Source organism: Triticum aestivum, chromosome 7B (genome assembly GCF_018294505.1).
Source record: "Triticum aestivum cultivar Chinese Spring chromosome 7B, IWGSC CS RefSeq v2.1, whole genome shotgun sequence".
NCBI lineage: Eukaryota > Viridiplantae > Streptophyta > Magnoliopsida > Poales > Poaceae > Triticum > Triticum aestivum.
In genome coordinates, this window is record NC_057813.1 from 174,108,034 (window position 1) to 174,130,961 (window position 22,928).

The 22,928-nt window shown below is 44.2% G+C and overlaps 1 protein-coding gene across 1 annotated transcript; it reads left to right on the forward strand.

Annotated features, from left to right (window-relative positions):
- The first annotated feature begins 3,965 nt into the window (after positions 1 to 3,965).
- LOC123155807 (uncharacterized) lies at positions 3,966 to 15,585 on the forward strand. The gene is made up of 4 exons (XM_044573936.1): positions 3,966 to 4,339; positions 4,785 to 5,029; positions 13,058 to 13,251; positions 14,839 to 15,585. Exons 1-4 carry the CDS (start codon positions 4,185 to 4,187, stop codon positions 15,409 to 15,411), a joined length of 1,167 nt encoding a protein of 388 aa, XP_044429871.1. The 5' UTR covers positions 3,966 to 4,184; the 3' UTR covers positions 15,412 to 15,585.
- The last annotated feature ends 7,343 nt before the right edge of the window (positions 15,586 to 22,928 follow it).

Here is a 22,928-nt window from a genome sequence, read left to right on the forward strand (position 1 = left end):
AAAATTTCTTCAAATATGAAAAAGTTCATCCATTCTAAAAAAGTTCATCGATTTTGAAAAAAGTTCATTGACTTTTTTAATAAGTTCGTCGATCCGGAAAAAAAGTTCAATGATTTTGAAACAAAGTTTGTTAATATGAAGAAAAAGTTCATGCATTTAGCAAAAAGAAAAAGAAAGAGAAAAAACAAACAAAACCGTCCAAGAAAAAGAAAAAAGAAAACAGGAAAGAAACAAGAAAAAGTTCTGCGAACGAAAGAGGGTAAGAGGTGAAAACAAAGTGAATAGGCACAATCAATCGAGATAGCCTAGTAGTTACTATCTACTCTGAACCTAGAGATCTCTAGTTCGAACCCGGGCTGGTCCAGCTTGCAAGAGGAGGGTGTGGTTCAGACGTTTGTTTGCAAAATAGCCTATAACGGGCGCTTGAATCACCAAACAGGGAAAAACCCTATTCGATGCGCGTCGTGTGAAACTGCCGGGGCTTCGCACAGGCGAAGCGACCGAGCGACGCAATGGGCCGGCCCATTTTGCGCACGTAGTTCACCTACAACATCATCTGGTTTTGGGAAACTTCTTCCCTGAATTGTTTTTTTCTTTTGTTTTTCATTTTTTTAATTTCATTTTTCTGTTTCTTTTTATTCTCCATTCTTCTTCTTCTTTCTTTTTTATTTTTTATTTTCTGTTTCTTTTTCCCTTTTCAAGTTTAATTTTTCTTTCTACATTTTATTTCACATTTTTGAACGTTGTTCACATATTTCAAAAAATGTCCAAATTTTCAAAAATGTTCGTGAGCTCAAATTTTCCCCATAAATTCAAAAAATGTTCAATTTTAAAATATTGTACGTGATTTTCAAAAAATGTTTCAGTTATTTTAAATTTGTTCTGAATATTTATGTTCAATTTTTCACAACTTTTATGAAAATGTTCAGAATTTAAAAGTTTGTTCACATTTTATCTTTTTATTCACAAAATGGTTGGGAATTTCAAAAAATGTTCTCACTAAAATGTGTTTACAAATTAAAAAAACATGTTTTTACAAAAAATCGCAGACTCAAAATATGTTTGAGGAATTTTAAAAATTGTTCTCATTTCCAAAAAATCATAAATTCGCAAAATGTTCTGTTTTCCAATTTTGGTCACATATAAAAAAACATGTTTTCTGAATTTTCTAGGAAATTGCGTTTTGATCAAATTGTTTGTAATTTCAAAAAATGTTTATATTTTGAAAAAAATTCTTCATTATTTTCAGAAAATCTTCCTGTTTTTCAAAAATGTAATAGTTTTGTAATAATTTGTTCACAAATTTGGAAAGTGTTCGCGTTTCATAGAACATTCCATTTTTTGAAAAATAAAATTGCATTCGAAATTCGCAAACTAATTAGGATCTGCACAGCGTGCCTAGTTCTTTAGGTCTAATGCTACTTTATTGTCAAATACGACTGCTATGTCAGTTGGTAGGAACAAATCAAATTCACTAGTTGAGGAGTACTCTTTACAAAGATCACCCGAACCTCCTCAGGTTGTGACAAGTGGCGCGTTGCATGTGTGTCACTTGTTGCAACCTGGTAGTTTTCTTCTTTTTCGTAGATTCGTTTATTCAAAATGTTACATCTCTTAAGCCGTGCGTCCAAATCTTGAACCACTTTAATCATTGTATTTCTTGCATCGAGATCTTGAAAACAAGATCTCATGTTGATAGGTTTTGACGAACATTCATGAAAAAAATATACGAAAAAGCCGACCAGGAGCACGGGTTTTTCCCCTTTCCGAAAGAGGCACACTCGTGCCTCTCACGAAATCACAACCGCGCCTCTCGCAAAAGCAAAATTGTGACTCTCGCGGAAGGAAAAAAAAGAAAAAACACGTTTTTTCGTCTCCGAGGAGGCACGGCTGTGGCTCTCGCAAAAGCACAACCGTGCCTCTCGCGGAAGCAAAAATGTGACTCTCGCGAAAGAAAAAAAAATAAAAAACGCGTTTTTTCCGTTTCTGAGAGACACGTCCATGACTCTCGCGGAAGCATAACCATACCTCTTGCGGAAGCAAAACCGTGACTTCGCAAAAGAAAAAAAAACAAAAAACATATTTTTTCCGTTTTTGAGAGGCACGACTATGCCTCTTGCTAAAGCACAACCGTGCCTCTCGCGGAAGCAAAACCGTGACTCTCGCGAAAAAAAAACAGAAAATGCGTTTTTTCCGTTCCGAGAGGCATGGCCGTGCCCCTCGCGAAAAAAAGATGAAAACATGTTTTTCGCGAGATTTTTTTTTTGTCGAAAAGCTAAGGAAGACCGGAGAAAAACCAAAACGTCGAAAAACCTTGAAGAAAAAACCATTTAAAAAGCCGAAAACTCATGCAAAAAAATAATCCGAAAGAAATGACCAGAACGCGACATGTGACGAATGGTTGAGAGTGCGTCAAGTGGCGCTGATCATTGCGAGGCTCCTGAAGGACGGGAGCTCCTATGCGCCGCTCCTTGCGGCAAACAGTCGGCCGCCCGCACAGGAGTGCTCCGACTGGGCCGGCCCATGTATAGTGCAAAAAAATCCCCAAAAAGAAGTACAAGTGCAGCGGCTAGGGATCGAACTCACGCCAGAAAATTGATTACGCGAGATGCTAGCCACCACACCAACTGGGAGTTCATGCTATTTTCCTGCGCGCACCACTTTTAATATACTGTGATAGTATAACGTACAGGTTTGCAGGATCATATTTGTTGTAGCGTACAGATTTTTCAATTGTTGCACACATTTTAGAAAACACGAACAATTTTTTGGAAAATTTCAGATTTCGAAATAGTTTTTGAATTACATAAAAATAATTAGAATTACATGCAGTTTTTAAAATTTCAGAAGATTTTCGAGAAACAAGAAAAAATTTGCAAACATGTTTTTTTAATGACAAACATTTTTTGAAATGTTTCAAACATTTTCTGAAATGGAGAACAAATTTTAAAGAACAAACATTTTTTGAATCTTGAGAACAAATTTTGAAACGGAGAACAAATTTGGAAGCACGGACATTTTTTTAATCTTGAGAACAAATTTTGAAATGGAGAACAAATTTGGGAGCGCGAACAATTTTCTAAAGCACGAACATTTTTTAATCTTGAGAACTAATTTTACAACGGAGAACAATTTTGAAAAATCCCGAGAAAATTTGGAAGCGCGAACATATTTTGAAAGCACGAACATTTTTTTCATCTCAAGAACAAATTTTGAAAAATCCCGAACAAATTTGGAAGCACGAACATTTTATGAAAACGGGAACAAAAAATTGAAATCCGGTACATTTCTGCATTTCAAAACTTTGAACTATTTGTGTAACGAGAACAATGTTTGAATCTTGAGAACTTCTTTTGAAACCTCAACATTTTATGGAAACACGAACAAGATTTGAATATTTTGAAATTCTTTTGATAAAAAAAGAAGAAAAGGAAAGGATTAAGAAATAAAAAACCAAAAAAAGGAAAAAACAGAAAATCAGAAAAAGAAAAAAGAAAAAGAAATAATTAAAAACGAAAAGTAGAAGAAAAAAGAAAAAGAAAACTATAAAACAAAGGAAAAAGAAAAAGAGAAACAGAAAAAGAAGAAGAAGAATGGAAAAAACAGAATACACATGAAAAAACTGGGTTCATATTTGGGCGTACTTTGTAAAGCTCGAACTGGGCCGGCCCATCTCCTATCCCAAGCATGCTTGCCCTGTGCGAATCCCCGACACTTCGCCGCAGCGAGCGGCGAATAGGGTTTTCCCTGAAGGACCGCTCGTTAGTTGCTCTCGGAACAAGTCGTCTAGATCACGCGAGTTCTATGTTCGAATGCCCGCGATCGTATATATTTTTTGAGCAATGCGCCGGCACCCGGGGAGCGATGTCAGCATCCCTCCTGGGCTGATAGGTATGGGCTAGGCCCAACTGCCTTGCTACTGCAGGAGCTACCCACCGCAACGACTACAAGTACCAGGATCACGAACCCGGCACGGCGGCGGCTGTTACCATCCTTCTCCTACCTTCCTCCTTCCCCTTCTGCAAGATAGGACTCCATGAATCCTTGTACTGGTTGTAATAGCCATTGCTACTGAAGTACTTAGTAATCTTGATCGAGAGCTACGCCTTCCATCGCTACTCTTACACCTCCCCCGTGCAAATAAGCAGCCGCCGCCGAGTCTGCCTTGCCAATACTCTCTGGAGATGCAAAGCCTCCCATGGGCGATTATCCGAAGCGTCAGCAGAGTCGGCTCTGCTGCGCCTCGCTGGTGGCTTCCAGCTCTTGCCCGACGAGATGCCCCTCCACTCATGGAGTCAGCACCGTCTTATCCAAATCAACATCTCTATAAAATTTTCCGGTATGTTCTTGGCTCCTTTCGTTTCTTATTACCTTCGAACAGCGAACATGTACCGTTATAATCATGCGCCTTTTCTGCTTCTGGATTCTGACCGATAATTGGATCTTGATTCTGACCAAGATCCCCCCCCCCCCCCCCCCCTGAAATTTTGGCCAGAATCAAGATCCAATTATTGATCCTTTTACACCCCCCCCCCCCCCCCCCCTGAAATTTTTATTTTTATTTAAGATCTTATTCGGAAAATTGAAAAAAAACTTACTCGGAAGGCAAGTAAAATATGATCGTTTTTACTTCATGCGGCACCCCACCGTAGAAAGAAAAGGGAATTGATTTTTGTTGGTACTAAAATTAAAACTACCATTTTAATGCTGCCTATAATAGCATACATCTTATTTGAGTCGGATGCTAAGAATGACCTTTTATGCTTACCTTTGGACCCTGGAAGTGAGAAGCATAGCAAGCTGGATTTGCCGTGCCTCTCCTTCTGTTCTGCTACTACACGAGGCATGGATAAAGCAGAGAGGATGAAGGCAGCAGAGGAGAGCAATCCCATGGTAGAGACAAGTGCAATACAAGATGTGTATTACCAGCCAATCATCCCGGGTAGCAGCCACCGTGATGGTACTATATACAAGAAAAGGCTTGAATGGGAAAGTGAATACTGTGTAGATGTTGACGACCGCACAGAAAGTATGTTATCTGAATCTCTTTTCCTATTTTTATTTGTTTTATCCATTCCTAGGACATTTGGCAGCAGTAATCCCATTGATATATTATGTACTTAAAAACTTGAGGTAATGTTTGCATTATTCTTTACTGTTATGCTGGAGTTTATTCCAGTTGGCCCTGCCCTTCGTTGGGTACCCTGGGTCTTCACCCTGGGGGTGAGATGAGAAGATGGGGTGGTCGAACATATTCAGAGTTGCTGATAGTTGCTTCTGCTTGTCTCCATTGTTGGAGACATGCAAATAAAACCGAAGGTTAATGGGCCTCCTTTCTTTGTTATTTACTATACTCCCTCTGTAAACGTCTTAGATTTGTTTACAGAGGGAGTATTTTACATCTGCTTCCTTCCTTTGTGCTCCAAGTTGCTATTATTGCACGGAAGCCCTAGGTGTTGCCTAGTCATCAAATGCCAAGTTAACACCTAGTGCTTCTATAGTGCTAGAAGACTTCACAATGTTGTGGTGAGTCTATACCACGACACCTCTAATTCTTTGGATTACGAGGCGTGAAGGGCACTAAATAACATTGACACCTAGTGATTGCAGTAATATCAGTTGTCAAGGTCATCACTACCTAAGGTGGAGCACATTGACAAACGTCTAGCATTTTCTCAAGCCATACCCCTTACGAGTGGGGAGCCTTCTAACCAAATGGACACCTTTGTAGTAGTTGCATCCCTGTGTTAACTTTAGTTATGTCACCCGAATGTTGTTGTCAACTTTAGTAATTGGACTGTCGCGAGCTAGTGAGTAACACTAAAGTTAAAAGCTAAGGATCCACCCAAATGACAAACGGAATTCCACATCAAGTTCCTGCTAATATAACATATTTGCTAGTTCAGTTTTAACTGATGTCCTTCCAATGGTTGCCGTTTATAGAAGGGATTAGTCTACAACCATTCTGTACTTATTGCCTTTGTAATGGTTGATAGATTATATGATAGAGGAGACTCGGCTTGAGAGAGGAGGGAGATAACGGGGTTAGTGGAGGTGACTGGACTTTTTTATTGATTATTTGGTCTATCATAGATGAGTGCACACCCTTCCTTATACATGCAGGGGTGGATAACATGGCAATGAAAAATTGAAAACTCTTATCTAATTTCACTATCGAACATAATTATATCAATTATTTGATGACTAGGGCTGACGCCCCCTAACTTGCACAGACGAAGCTGTGGTAGAAGTTGCTACCATTTCTGAAGCGTTGCGTCGCCTAACTACAGGGCCCTTAACTACGTAGAAGCTTAACGGATGTTGGAGTTGAATCTCTCAACGCCTCTCTTCCCTGAGATATTCTTCACACTAACACACACATAACACTAGCAATGAAGCTTAGCTGAATCACGCAACTCATTGTCTTGGAAACCGGACCGGACCGGCTGTCAGAGCGGAATCGGGAAAAACCGAAAATGGCGATCTTGGCTGTTTCTTAAGATCATTGGACCATTCTGCCACTGGGCCGGACTGATCGGACTCTTTTTGTGATTTGGGGCTAAAAACCGGGAGGTCGAACCAACAAACACGCATAAATAGGAAATTAGTGTGTATCATTTGAACCTAGGTCTATATGAACAGAGACCGGCCCTCAGGTTTGGCCCAATAACCATCTCGCCCAACCAACTTTATTGTACTGTAGAAGAAACTGAAAGTATCTTATCTTTTCTTACTATGGTATTAGTAAACAATACATATTATTTACAGCCTAAAAAACAAGCCGATGAACCGGTAGACCGGTCCGACCAGTAAAACCTGAACTGAGGGGCTCACCGGTTCGGTCACCAGTCCTGTTTCTCACAACATGCGCAACTGCACAAGCTGTTTTGGTGACTTGTAGCTTCACAGAACCAAAATCTTTTCTGTTTTGATGCACTACAAGCTTGATATTACACATGATGCACCCTCCTGCTTATAGGACTTCTAGGTCAGTCCTATAGTCGCTGGTGCTACAGTAGACACTAGGGCGATGCTACCATACACATCAAGTTTGTTGTGGAGACTACAACTAGCTATTACAACTCAATGAACAACTCATGCTCTAGGTGTTACATGGTTATTTCATCTAGACAATTCCTCTTGTGTATCGACTACCGATTGTTGATATTTTGGTTGTAAACCGTCCTATACTACTACGCTATAGGATGCAAGGATTATCCTAACATTCTGTGTCCTATCCTTGTGTATCTACTCTCTCCCCCATTAATCTTGTCATATCAACACCATCAACATCATGCGCCCATCTCCTGATGGCTTTGTACCGCCTCATGGCTAGTGACGACATCACACACCGACTATCTAAGAACATCACACTGATATTTCTTGTGACAATGGCATCACACCATTGTTTTGAGCATCTCACCGACCCTTCTGAAATGATGGCATCACACCATCATTGTAGGTATCACACTAACTCTTCCTGACGATGGCTAACTGTTATGGCGCTTCTAGAAGGAGGGCGCGAGAGGGCCGGCCGGGGGCCTTTCTACCCACGGCCGGGCAAGAGGAAAGGGATTTCCTTCTTAATTCTTGCTTGATTAGATTGATACATCTCCTCTCTTTACATAGAGAGGTTTACTTGACTCCCAAGCAAGGCTTACTTGACCCCTAAGCAAGCGACCCTTATCTCTAATTAACCCTAAGACTAACGGGCCCATTAGGCCCATTACATACTCTAACACTACACCCCACCTGCACATGCAGCTTGTCCCCGAGCTGCAGCCTAACCAACTTATAACCATGACTCGACGCAACACAAACCTAACACCTAAAAACAAGCCTTTTACATCTCGGCTTGTTTTATTATTCTCAACCTGATATGGACTGGGACGCTTTATTTTGGACCCCTTAACCCAAAAGTGGACACCATCTGCACGTCTGACGTGCACGTGTACAGCCACCTGGATCCCATGGACACCACCTGGACAAAAGGAGTGCATCTGTATGACCACCTGGAAGTGGTCGCAAGAGTGACCAGCAGAGGCGCCCTCGCGGCGGCCGGTAGCGGAATGCAGTGGTGTTACGCGGTGCGCTGCTGTCGGTGACACCATGCCTTCTCCCTACCGGACGATTGTTGGTATGCACCGCACTGGGAAGAGTGGAGGGCTTGCGATGGAGAATGACGAGGAGGGGTGCGCCCCCCCAACCGCCGATGTCGCAGACTTTGAGGTTGGTGCCCGCGGGGAAAACAGTAGGCCCGCCGCCCTTGGGGGAAACCGCATGCCCAAGATCCCCGACCCAGCGGATGAGATCGAGGTCCTCTGCGCAGCGAAGGGCAACTTGGAGGAGCGGCACCTGTAGACCATGCATCTCCCGCACACGCCGACGCGCTAGGAGGCCGCGCGCAGCAGCCTGCAGCCTCACCGCCGCCGACACGTGGCGGGTAGCAATCCAAGAAGGAAGCGATGACAACGACGGCGGGGACTGGACTTGGTGGAGCGGGACTCCCGCCGGCGTGGTCGATGCGGGGCCGGAGCTGTCCGGCGGTGGCTGCTGCAGCGGCAGCGACTGCTGTGGCGGAGCGCCAGGCGCGGCGGAGGCCGCCAGGAGCGGCGGCTGCCACTGCAGCCAGGGTTGGGCGGTGGTGGTGATGGATGGCAGCTGCAGCGGCTGCTGTAGTGGCCCGACGAGCGCGGCGAAGGCCGCCTGGTGCGGCGGCGGCAGCCACGGCGGCGGCGATGGGCGCTGGAGGCGCGGAGGGAGCCGGCGTCGGCCACTGCGGCCACTGCGGGTAGCGGCGGCAGCTGCAGTGTCCCAGCGAACGCCGCGGAGGCCCTTGGATGCGGCGAGTACCACGGCAGGGCTGGCGGCCCGATGGCGACGGTCGGCGGCAGGGGCGGCGGCGGCCCGTAGGGGCTGGCCAGGTACAGCCGGATCCCCTGGACGGCTGTGACGAGGTCGTTGAGGACCCCGGTGATCTCTTCCGGGGTGTAGGCGGCGGCCGGTGGTGCGGTGGCGGCGCCGGAGGATGCGACCAGCGGCGCGGACGGGGAGGGCAGCGGTGCGGTGTAGATGTCCAGCGGCGCGGTGGTGACGGTCGGCAGCGGAAGCGACGGGGTGGGCGGCGGCGAAGACATGATCGGAACTAAGCTATCTGATACCAAATTGTTATGGCGCTGCTAGAAGGAGGGCGCGAGAGGGCCGGCCGGGGGTCTTTTTGCCCACGGCCGGGCAAGAGGGAAGGGATTTCCTTCTTAATTCTTGCTTTGATTAGATTGATACATCATCTCTCTTTATATAGAGAGGTTTACTTGACTCCCAAGCAAGGCTTACTTGACCCCTAAGCAAGTGACCCTTATCTCTAATTAACCCTAAGACTAACGGGCCCATTAGGCCCATTACATACTCTTAACACTAAATTGTTATGGCACTGCTAGAAGGAGGGCGCGAGAGGGCCGGCCGGGGGCCTTTTTTGCCCACGGTCGGGCAAGAGGGAAGGGTTTTCCTTCTTAATTCTTGCTTGATTAGATTGATACATCTCCTCTCTTTATATAGAGAGGTTTACTTGACTCCCAAGCAAGGCTTACATGACCCCTAAGCAAGCAACCCTTATCTTTAATTAACCCTAAGACTAATGCCCATTACGTACTCTAACACTACACCCCACCTGGACATGCAGCTTGTCCTCGAGCTGCAGCCTAACCAACTTATAACCATGACTCGATGCAACACAAACCTAACACCTAAAAAACAAGCCTTTTACATCTCGGCTTGTTTTATGACTCTCAACCTGAAATGGACCGGACTCCTCAACAAAAAGTGGACACCATCCGCACGTTGGACGTGCACGTGTACAGCCACCTGGATCCCATGGACACCACCTGGACCAAAGGAGTGCATGTGTATGGCCACCTGGAAGTGGTTGCAAGAGCGACCAGTAGAGGCGCCCTTGCGGCGGCCGGCGGCGGAAAGCAATGCTGCTACGCGGTGCGCTCCTGTCGGTGACACCCTGCCTTCTCCCCGATGGATGGTTGTTGGTCTGCACGGCACGGGGAAGAGTGGAGGGCTTGCGATGGAGAATGACGAGGAGGGATGCGCCCCCCCAACCGCCGATGTCGCAGACTTTGAGGTCGCTGCCCGCGGGGAAAACCGCATGCCCAAGATCCCCGACGCAGCGGACGAGATCGAGGTCCTTTGCGCAGCGAAGGGCAACTTGGAGGAGCGGCAGCTGCAGACCACGCATCTCCCGCACACGCCGACGCGCTAGGAGGCCGCCTGCAGCAGCCTGCAGCCTCACCGCCGTCGACACGTGGCGGGTAGCGATCCAAGACGGAAGCGGTGACGGCGACGGCGACGGCAGGGACTTGATCTGCTAGATGTGGACACCTTGAGATGGCGGCGGCGCTGATGGGAACGAGGTCGTCGCACTCCCGTCGTAGGGCATCCCATACTGGACGGCGGAGCTGACCGGCGGTGGCTGCTGCAGCTGCAGCGGCTCCTGCGGTGCCGCGCCAGACACGGCGGAGGCTGCCAGGAGCGGCGGCTGCCACTGCAGCCAGGGCTGGGCGGGGGTGGCGATGGATGGTAGCTGCAGCGGCCAGGCGAGCGCGGCGAAGGCCGCCTGGTGCGGCCCGTAGGACCCGGCCAAGAACAGGTGGATCTCCTGGACCTCCTGGGTTAGGTCCCGCAGCACCCCGGACACCTCCTCCCAGGTGAGGACGGCGCTGCTAGAAGGAGGGCGCGAGAGGGCCGGCCGGGGGTCTTTTTGCCCACGACCGGGCAAGAGGGAAGGGATTTCCTTCTTAATTCTTGCTTGATTAGATTGACACATCTCCTCTCTTTATATAGAGAGGTTTACTTGACTCCCAAGCAAGGCTTACTTGACCCCTAAGCAAGCGACCCTTATCTCTAATTAACCCTAAGACTAACGGGCCCATTAGGCCCATTACATACTCTAACACTAATACCACTGTCGTCTTTGGCCACATATTGATGCTTCATATGACATTGGCATCACACCGCCGGGCGTGCACTCCCCTCAACTACTCTTATAGGATTGCTGGCCTTAGCAAGGAGTGCTTTGTATTTCTTCTCTGGACACTCGGAAGCACAATGCCCAAAGTCATCATAGTTGTCATTGTACCTATCTTTGTGGGCTACACCGCGTCCACGACCATGACCTCATCCTTGTGACAAGTCGTGCCCTCTTGTCATGAGAAGTTGCTCTTCCACACCTCTCGTCTTTAGCCCCTTGATAAGCTCTTCATAGGCCTTGAGTCGAGTGACCCAATATCCTCCATGGCCATCTTGTTGACATCACTAAATAGCGCAATTGATGAAGCAAAATGGATGAATTTGTTGGAGACAGCTCGCAACTTCTTCACAACATATTTCTCCTCCATCGTGTTTCCAAGCTCATGCATATGCCCCACAAGCATCGTGAATTTCGCAGCAAAGTCATTCTCAGGCTCTCCATCAGCCAGCTTGAGGCTATTAAACTCTGGGCGCAAGTGATAGATCCTTGCCTCTTGGACGAGCTCGACGCCCACATGCATGGATTTGTAGCCTGTGCACACATCAGAAGTGGTATCCTCTGCAACACGTAAAGGCCAGCTCCTCCTTGCTCTCATCAACCTCCTTTGGATGAGCTGTCATGATCAACCACACCCCCCTCCACCATTTGCTCGCAGGAGGTACTTCATCATCATCTTCCATACTGCGTAGTTCGTCCTTGTTAGCTGCGGGAACGGAATCCTCCCTGCTGCTGCTGTCGCCAGGTTGCGTAAGCCACTAGTCACCATGGCTCCACTCGGTGCAGTGTCACGTGTCATCGTCTTTGTCATCACCTATCTCTGTTACCAATTGTTTGAGTTTGAATCACTCAATTGCTCTCTTCCCTGGGATCTTCACACGCTCTCAAACACACGCACACAACACTAGCAATGAAACTTAGCTGAATCACTCAGCCTCTCTCTCTCTCTCTCTCTCTGTGCTTGTGTGTGTGTGTGTGTGCGCGTGTGTTGTGTTTCTCACAACATTCACAAGTACACAAGCTGTTTTGGTGGCTTGCTGCCTCACAAGGCCAAAATCTTCTATCTTTCGATGCACTGCAAGCTTGATATTACACAAGATGCACCCCCCTATTTCTAGGAGTTCGAGGTCTCTGCTATAGTCCCTGGTGCTACAGTAGGTCGGCAGTACAGTATGTTGGTGCTACAGTACACATCAAGTTATTTCTGGACACTAAAACTATCTGTTACAAGCTCAATGCACATGTCATGTTCTAGGTGTTTAATGGCTGTTTTGTCTAGACAATTCCTAGGGTACTGCCTCCGCAGACTGTTGATATTTTGGTTGTAACCCATCCTATACTACTATCCTATCATTGTTAGCTTATGCAGCACTTCCGCTTCTACCTGTTGTGGCCATGTCATTTTTGTGACTGCTACTGAAGATTACCGCCTCCATTGCATGAGGCTGAACTGCCCCAGTTGCAGAAGCGTCGGGTGAGACAGCAAGAGGGTGCCACACTCGTAACATTGTCGTCATCAAAGTCATCCACCTCGATGTCGAATTGCTGCGTGCAGCGGTGACCATATGCATACTGCTTATCGCAGTTTGCACAAATATGTTGTTGGCCACTACAGTTGCTAGACACCTCATTACTGCTGCTGAAGGTGTTCCCTCTTTCTTCACTGTAGTTGAAGCCATGGTGGTCATGGGACAAACCCATAGGCTAGCAATTGATGGCAAAGCAGTAGTTGGCTCTGATACTAGCCCCTTCGCAGCGCTCCTTATCGCTTCATAAGTTAAGTTTATGTGGGTAAATTGTGTGTGGATAATTTTTTTTAAGTTTGTATTATCCTGCCCATACCTGAATTCTTTGGGTGTTATTTCATACTCATACCTACCTAAATAGTTTGTGTATGGATTTGAATAGGCAGTTGTTACCCATTTGCAGGCCTTTAAATATGTGCTGCACAACGCAAGTTCCTTATAGTATTCATTTATCAATTGCATATTAACTAACAACAGCAATATAATATCGTTGGTGAAGCTCAGCTGGAGCCAGCATCTTGGGACGATATGACATGTGAAATGATGCAGATTTTCTCCTTAAAGTTAGCTAAATCTCCTATCAACAGTGGCTCAATGCAGTTATATGGATACATCGCGGCACGAGATGAATATGATTTAAGGCTTAATTATCTTTTCAATCGTAGCAGAGAAGATCCCATCGTCGTGCAACAGGTGAATATCAATACTTTTGCTGCAGCCATTGTACATTGCATCCAGAGAATAATGAGATCGAAACTGATGTACTCCCTTTTCCCAAAGTCAAGGCATGCTTGACTTTTCACTATCTTTGATTCTGACTTTGACCGGTAATTTCTACCAACATACATGGAATGGACATACTTGGATGGCATCTTGCATTCATCTTAAACGTTATTTTTATGCCATATGTCCTTACACTAACTTCACAGACATATTATAAGCAAAAATCTTAGTCAATCTCGTACATTGAAGACTGTAAAAATCAAGTGCGCCATACATTTCAGGGAGGGAGTACTTCTGATGGCATACTACAAACTCCTAATCGTCTTCCAGTAATAGATGCTTGGATAGTGTTGTAATACATGGGGTAAAAGTAACAGACAGATTATTGTGTTGGTGGTCATAACGGTGGGCGTACCGGGCAGCTTAAGGTTTCGTTGTGCTATTGCTGTTACTGTGCCTGGAGCGGCCCAGTTTCACCCCTTCAAAATAGCCTTTGACTTGAAGAATTAGTCTGTTCATGCTGGCGTCCATTGCATGGCAGACTCGCAGGTCATAACTGCAGGTTGTCGCTGCTGAGTTGCCTTCAGGAAGATGAGTCGACGCGTGGCTGCTACCTTGTAGGGTTTGCAATTGCAAACTACAGGAGTGGCCGAGAGATCGCCAGCCATGGGCGATGAATGTTCAGATGAGTAGCCCTAGGCCCTAGCGCCTTGGGCTCGGACATGGCAGCATTTACTTGGGCCTTGGGGAGTTACGGAGTTAGGTGGTTTGGCCCATAGAGGTTGTTACTTCGGATAAATTGAGTAACCTCACCGTAGGACCGAGATGACCCATATTATACCAGGTCTACCATAATGCAACCGAAGAACCGAAGACCAGATTAACTTGTTATGCCCACCCTATTCATACCCTGCAATCCTAGATCCTCTGGATTGCCCATATTAGCTAAATTATATTTCATATAAGTTAGTGCCTCATGGACCTGCCTTTTGCTGATGCGCCGAGCACCACCACGTAAACCGATTATGTCTAATAACCTAATGGATATTTTAGACCTGAAAGTGCGTTTTGATTTTACTATGGTCTGTTTAGTGAACTTATTCGAAGTATTGGAAGCAACAATGTCCTGGTAAGAATGGACAATGTCACCGTGGTGGAAGCTTTGAGGCACAACGAAGGTCATTCTACGGAGGCAGCTCCTCTCCTCGAGTGCTGCAGAATGTTACTTAGAGAAATCGAGTAGGTTTCTATTGAGCATTGTAATAGAGTCGAATGTAGTTGCTCATGAGCTAGCAAAGTGGGGTCGTGCAAACAATCCATCCTTGTGGGTAGATGCACCCCCTGATTTTATTTCTATATTTTTAGCGGATGATGTAAGCGTTATTTAAAGTTAATAAAGCAAGCCATGAAGGCCTTCCTGTATAAAAAAAAAGTTTTGAGTTTGTGTGTAAAACTCCTAATTTGCTTGTTTTTTTCTATTTGTTGGCATCATTTGCAAGATAAGTATTAGCTTTGGTTTTTTTGTTATATGAAGTACTAACAGCAATAGTTTTACAGGGTTCTCTCATTCAAATGACCGGACCTAAGAGAGGCATTGCATTTCACTGTGATGTTCTACTTGAGTTTGACATGAGAATCAAGAACGGAGAAAACAAAGGAGATGACACACAGTTGATTGATGGAATGTCGGAATTTCGTGGACTATTAATGCCATGGGAACCAACTGAAATTCCCATTAATGGTAATTGTGCTACAGTTGAGATGTCTGCTGCACTTGTGAGTAATGCAATTGCGGCCACTGTAGAAGTTATCATATCAGAAGCACATGGTGATTTTGATCTATCCCTCAGTTCCATTGTTTCTGTTGTGGAGGAACATGAATTTCAGCTTTTTCATGGCTCCGCTGGCGACTGGTGTGGTGCAAGGAGGTTTGTGATTGCTGTCACAGTAAATACTATGTTGCATTTGAAGTTCATGCTTGGTCACAGATGCTCCAACGGTAACATTGAAGACACTTGTTCCTTCAAAGCCAAGCTAAACGGACACGCCATCCATCAAACAAATTTTGAGGCTGCTTCTATCTTGACGAAGGTGACATGGGCGGCATGGCCTCATGAAATGTTTCGTTGACTAGATACTGATTGTCTTTGTGTTGGAATCGGGTACTGTTATACCTGATTCCTATTTCAATAAGTGGACTATTTTCTAGTAAGTTTGTTTTATGCTTCGTTATATTCACATCAGATATTGATCCGAGAGGCATTACGCATGACAAATGTGTAACATCAAACCTGATTCCTTGAAGTTTTGGTCAATGTGCGCATGACGAATGCAGGGTTTAACTCTTAGAAATTGTTTATGTCAGCAAAGATTTAATTGAAATTTAAAATTTAAAATGTTTTATAGCTCAAACTGTTGTTTCGATTCAAAAATCATTTTCACATACCGTCAATCATTTTCACATATAGTCATGATTAGACCTTCGAAACTAGAGCCCAGGTTGGTATGTTTTAATGATTTTTTTGGATAAAAAGTTACCATGCCTAAACTGCACAAGTTATTAACTTGTTCACTTGATTCTGTAAGAGTTGTTCATATTGTTTATATATCTATTGGGGTCTAGCAGCTACATCTTTGCACGCAAGAAAATGCCTCCTTATTACGGGAAAAAAGAAATGTATTCCTCCCTTGATAGGACCCATCATTTATATCTTCGCACGCAAGGAGGCTGACATGTGGGTCAATATCTCGAAGCCTGCGGAAGGCGTTGTCATCCAACGATCGACATGCATCTTCAATCTCTCGTCTTCTTCCTCTAGCACCGACGGGGCCTCCTGCTCCCGCCTTTGGTGGCCAGCGGTGCTGCTTTGCATGCCTCGCTGCGAAGCGCTACCCTACTGCCGGCCAGACCATCCCTCCACCCATCCACCCCTCCTGTTATTCTCCGTCGACTGCAGCCCCATGTTGTACTCCTCTCTGTCTACGACTGCACTGCCGCATCTTCCCCATCTTCGGGTGTCAGAAGTACGACGACGATCTATGGGACCAGCGAGGCCCCTTTGCAGTTCGGCTTACAAGATCGACGAGCACGGAGAGCAAAACCAATAGTACACGCGCGAGATTCGGGCCGCCGTGGAGGCGTAAAAGCCTACTCCTGCCTTTGGGTGGTTTGACTTGGGGCTCAAGTTACAAGCGCAACTTGTTGTTAAAACGCGAGCAAGGTGCATCTACGGTGTAAGCGTGAGCAAAGTGTCGACCTATACCAAGGTAGCCATGGGCCTTCTTTTATAGACAAAAAGGGGTCACCACAGTGGCAATACGGTCATTACATCTTGTGAATAGTGGTCTCAATGATATCCAACATAATCCTGCCGGACCATGACAAGGGCATTTAATGCGTCGTGAACTGATAGCAATCCTTTGGCAAAAGGCGTCTCTCCTTCTGTGTTGTCGACGTGGACGAGCCTATCTTCTTGACACGTCCACTAGACAAGTGTCAATAAAGTTGATCTGCATGCGATGTGTTGACACGCGGCCTGATGATCCTTCCCAAGTCGCTCGTCCGCTCGACACCTAATCTTGACAAGCCATCAGCTGGTCGATGAGGTGGAGTGGTCAAAAAGTGTGAAGGGGGAACTTCCCAGCAAGGAGCTTGCTGGGTCGTGGCTTGCCAGTGCGGAGCTTGCCGGCAATTGGAATCTTGATCTTCAGTACTAACTTAGTACTTCTCGATCACCTACCTGGAGATCTTCTTCACGGTCTTGGTGTCCGAGTGTGAGGCTTGGGTCGATTTATCCTCCGGCAAGGCTTTGCCATACGGAGGGTTGCAACTGCCTGTGCACGAGTCTGGGGTACTAAGGGACCCCTAATTTAGTACACCGACAGGAGCCCCATGCCTGGGCCATACATGCATGCGAGGCATCGTTGGGCTAGGCCCAAATAGTGCACAGGCACGCATGGCAGAGAATAACTATCGTAATTTTCTCTTTTACCACGCCCCCACGATGCGCATTAAATGCGAAATGTGGAAGAGGTGGAATGAAATGGCTGCGAAGGGTAGTGTGCCTGAAAAGCGCAACCACGTAGGACGGTAAAGAGCCAGCCACCGCACCTTCCCCATAAAAAGGGAACCGCGAGAGGCCCCGCTCATGTACCCCCTTTCTTTCCCAATCTAGCATTCGCCTCCTTTGTCTTCTTCCTTGTGCAATTCATGCTATTATATTATCCTTGTCTTAGAACCTCATAGGTCGACAAGGATATTGGAACATGCACTTTGCTCCTTTTGCCGCCGCTCCACCGTGCCGCTGTCCCTCACCAAACCCACTTCCTCAGCAGCCGTCATGGCCCCCCAAAAGAGGCCAAGGCAAAGCTAAGAAGCTAGCTGACCCGGAAGAAGAGGAGAAGAAGGTGGAGATGACGGCGTTGTGGAGGAACAACATCGTCTATTCGCCGGTGCTGAAGCAGGAGGATCTCGTAGAGCTGTACGCGTTCATGCGGGGGAGGGAAACGACGTCCCACCCCACGCCACAAGTTCTTCCCGGCTTTGCCAAGTATAGTGGAGAAAAGTATCCCTTCTTCACCGCATACTCTTATTGCGGGCTTGCCCCCCTTTTTCCGACTTCTTCTCCAAGATCATGTGCACATACGAGTTCCATCTTCTTGACTTCACCCCGAATGGCATGACTTGTATGTCTGTGTTTGCACACATGTGCGAAAATTTTGTTGGAGTAGCGCCCAATGTTGCTTTCTTCCGCCACTACTTTGTCCCACATATTGAAGTAGATGCTCCTTCTGGCGGCATTACTTGTCTCCCAGGGCCTGCGCCAAGGAGGCCTACCTTGATGGCCAACTACATTTGGCGCAGAACGAATGGCGAGCAGAATGGTGTTGGATTAAAGATGTTGAGTTCCCAGACTTCTGCAGACTAAGGATGAAGAAGGTGGAGCGTAGCAGGGATTGGGGCTCCCTTGACTTAAACGACGAGAAGCTCACAATCGCCACAACTCGCATCCTTCGCCTCAGTGCCGCCGGACTCACCATCGAGATGGTAGGAGCAGATTTCCTCTGCCGTCGTATTGCTACTTCTGAGCTGCATTGGGATCTCCCTAAAGAGGAGAGGGTGATGCAGTATAGTAGATATAAGTATTTTCATCAGATATGAAACCAAGCTTATCAATTCAGTAGGAGAACCAAGCAACGCTATGTAAACAGCACCTTCACGCAAACAACAAATACTTGCAACCCAATGCATAGAGGGGTTGTCAATCCCTCAACGGTATTGGGCAAGATTAAATTGTATAGGTTTTGGTAAATAGATCTAAAAAATATAAAATGAAATAAATAAAAGAAAATTTCAGCAAGGTATTTTTGGTTTTAATATATGATAGAAAATAGACCTCGGGGCCGTAGTTTTCACTAGAGGTTTCTCTCGAGAAAATAGCATACGGTGGGTAAACAAATTACTGTTGGGCAATTGATAGAAAAGAAAATAATTATGACGATATCCAAGGCAATGATCACGTATATAGGCATCACGTCCAAGATTAGTAGAGCGGCTCCTGCCTGCATCTACTACTATTACTCCACACATCGACCGTTATCCAGCATGCATCTAGTGTATTAAGTTCATGAAAGAACGAAGTAATGCCTTAAGCAAGATGACATGATGTAGACAAGATAAACTCACGTGTAAATAAACCCCATCTTGTTACCCTTAATAGAAACGATACATGTGTGCATGTCTCTTTCTGTCACCAAGTTTGAGCACCGCAAGATCGCACCCATCACAAAACATCTCTTCCCATGGCAAGAAAAATCAATCTAGTTGGCCATACTAAATCAACAAATCGAAGAAAAATATGAGGCTATAACAATCATGCATAAAAGAGTTCAGAGAAAACTCAAATAATATTCATGGACAGATTTGGTCATAAACTCATAATTCATCGGATCCCAATAAACACACTGCAAAAAGTCATTACATCAAATAGATCTCCAAGAACACCGAGGAGAACATTGTATTGAAGATCAAAAAGAGAGAAGAAGCCATCTAGCTACTAACTACAGACCCGTAGGTCTGTGGTAAAACACTCACGCATCATTAGAGAGGCAGCAAGGATGATGAAGAACCCCTCCATGATCGTTTCCCCCTCCGACAGAGTGCCAGAAAAGGCCTCTAGATTAGATCTCGTGGTTCTAGAACTTGCGATGGCGGAAAAAGTATTTCGTGGACTTCCCTAGGATTTTTGGGATTTTAGAGTATTTATAGAGGCGGAGGAGGTCAAGACAGTGCCCATGGGGCCCACTACCACCAGGGCGTGCCAAAGGCCCCTGGCACGCCCTGGTGCCTAGTGGGCCCCACATGACTCTTCTTATGCCCCCCAGAAGCTTCTAGGATCTCTTATCCAGAAAAAAAATCTCCAAAAAGTTTCATTGCATTTGGACTTTGTTTGGTATTAATATTCTGCAAAGTAAAAAACAAGCAAAAAACAACAACTGGCACCGGGCACTAAGTCAATAGGTTAGTCCCAAAAACCGATATAAAGTTGCTTGTAAATGTATATAAAACATTCAAGATTGATAATACAATAGCATGGAACAATAAATACGATTAGAGACGTATCAAGCATCCCCAATCTTAACTCCTGCTCGTCCTCAAGTAGGTAAATGATAAAAACAATTTTTTTGATGTGGAATGCTATCTAACATATTCATCATATATTCTTTTCTTTGTAGCATGGACATTTGGACTTGAATGATTCAAAGCAATAGTCTATAAATTGGACATGGAAACATCAATACTCAAGCATATCAACAAACAACTATGTCTTTCAAAATATCAACGCTAAAGAAAGTTATCCCTAGCCCATTATGCTCAATCATTGATCCATTCATGAAACACACTCAAATATTAACTACATCCAATACACAAGTATGACAATAGTGTTCCCTGGTTGGTGCTTTATAAGAGAAGATGAAGACTCAATAAAAATGAAAATTGCATAAAAGTAAATAGACAGGCCCTTCGCAGAGGGAAGGAGAGATTTGTAGAGGTGCCAGAGCTCATAGCTTAAATTGAGAGATAAAAATTGTTTTGAGAGGCATGCTTTTCCTGTCAACGAAACGAGAGTTCCCAATATCTTCCATGCTAGATAAATCATAGGCGGTTCCCAAAAAAAGTAAAGTTTATTTCCTTTCCACCATTATTCTTTCACAATCCATGGCTAGCCGTATCCACGGGTGCCTTCTATACCAACACTTTCCAAGAAATTTATTATCATAGTATTTTTCATTTTGGGACTGGGCATCCCTATTACCTGCCACACTCTCGTTCAATGACAAGTGAATAAACACTCATCGTGGGAACAAAATACCTAGCATGGAAAATATTGGCCAGCCCCTGCTGCTTCATGAGCAGTACGGGCCCACAAAACGGAAATTCATTTTGAAAACTAGAGGTGGCACATAAAAATTTACTTGGAATGACATGGAAATACCACATATAGGTGGTTATGGTGGACTCATTTGGCACAACTTTTGGGTTTAAGGAGTTGGATGCACAAGTAGTATTCCCGCTTAGTACAAGGTAAGGCTAGCAAATAGATTGAGAAGGAACCAACCAAAAAACAAAAACGATCATAAATGAGCATTGAACATAATTAACACCGAATAATGCACCACAAGTAGGATATAATTTCGTTGCATAACTATTGACTTTATGTGCATGCATAGGGATCACAAACCTCAACACCAATATTCTTACTAAAGCATAATTACTCATCAACATGACTCACATATCACTATCTCTATATCGCAAAACTATTGCAAGGAATCAAGTTCATAATTTCCAATGATCTTCATGAAAGTTTTTATTATATCCCCTTGGATATCTACCACTTTGGGACCATATTCATATCTCGCATACCATTACTATTCTTAACTCTCAAAAATATATAAGTGAAGCACGAGAGCATAAATGTTTATTCAAAATTTTCATCTCTCAAAATAATATAAGTGAAGCATGAGAGCATATTTATTTAAAATATAACCACCGCCGTGCTAAAAAAGATATAAGTGAAGTACTAGAGCAATTGCATAGCTCAAAAGATTTAAGTGGAGCACGTAGAGTATTCTAGCAAATCATGATATGCGTGTGGTTCTCTCAAACCAATGTGTTCAACAAGGATGATTGTGACAAACTAAATAATAAACCAAGAAAAGACTCATATAATACAAAATGCTCCAAGCAAAACTCATGATATGTGATGAATAAAAATATAGCTCCAAGTAAAATTACCGATGATCGTTAGAAGAAAGAGGGGATGCCTTCCGGGCCATCCCCAAGCTTAGTTGCTTGGGAGTCCTTGAATATTACCTTGGGGTGCCTTGGGCATCCCCAAGCTTAGGCTCTTGCCACTACTTATTCCTTCAACCATCGTGATCTCACCCAGAACTTGAAAACTTCAATAACACAAAACTTAACAAAACCTTCGGGAGATTTGTTAGTATGATAAAGCAAATCACCACTTTAAGTATTGTTGCAAACCCATTCATATTTTATTATTGCATTATACCTACTATATTCTAACTTTACCATGGCTTATACCCCCCGATACAATCCATATATATTCATCAAAATAAGCACACAATGCAAAGAAAACAGAATCTATCAAAAACAGAGCAGTCTGTAGTAACATGAAGTTTGACTATACTTATGTAACTCAAAAAATTCTGAAAAATTAGGACAACATGGGAAATTTGTATATAAACCAGGTGTAAAAAATTCATAATTTTATCACGCTCCAGGGAATTTTAACAATTTTTCTACTGGACGCAAAAGTTTTGTTAATGCAGAGAATCAAATCAACTATCACCATCATCCCAATGGCTTTACTTGGTACAAACACTAATTAAAACACTAAAACACAATCATAACAGTAGCATAATTGTATACACACAAGAAAACAGAAAAAGATAACTATTGGTTTATCTCCCAATAAGCTCTTTCTTTATAGCCATTAAGATAGGCTTGAGATTTTAAGAATGCTCACATGAAATATAATAATTGAAACACAAAGAGAGCATCACAAAACATGTGATCAACACATTTAAGTCTAACATACTTCCTATGCATAGGCATTTTATAGGAAATGAAATTATCAAGACAAGCAATTTCTAGCATATGCAAAGGAGAAGAATAAAACATTGACGATTTCAACATAACGAGAGGTAATTTAGTAACATGAAAATTTCTACAACCATATTTTCCTCTCTCAATCATAATCAAATACAACAATATAGCTATCATATAAAATTTTCTCTTCATGATCCACATGCCTAAAAGTTTTATAATCTTCCAAGATAGTGGGATTAACATCAAATAAAGTCATGACCTCTCCAAACCCACTTTCATAAGAAAAATCCATAAGATTGAACACTCTCCAAATATGTGGGATTATTTTTACCTAAAGTTAACGCTCTTCCAAACCCACTTTCAATATTATTGCAAACATTGTTATCAATATCATATTCATCATGAGGCTTAAATAAATTTTTAAGATAATAAGAAACATTATCACCCCAATCATGATCATTGCAATAAGTAGTGGAAATAGCAAAATTAGCATCCCCAAGCTTAGGGTTTTGCA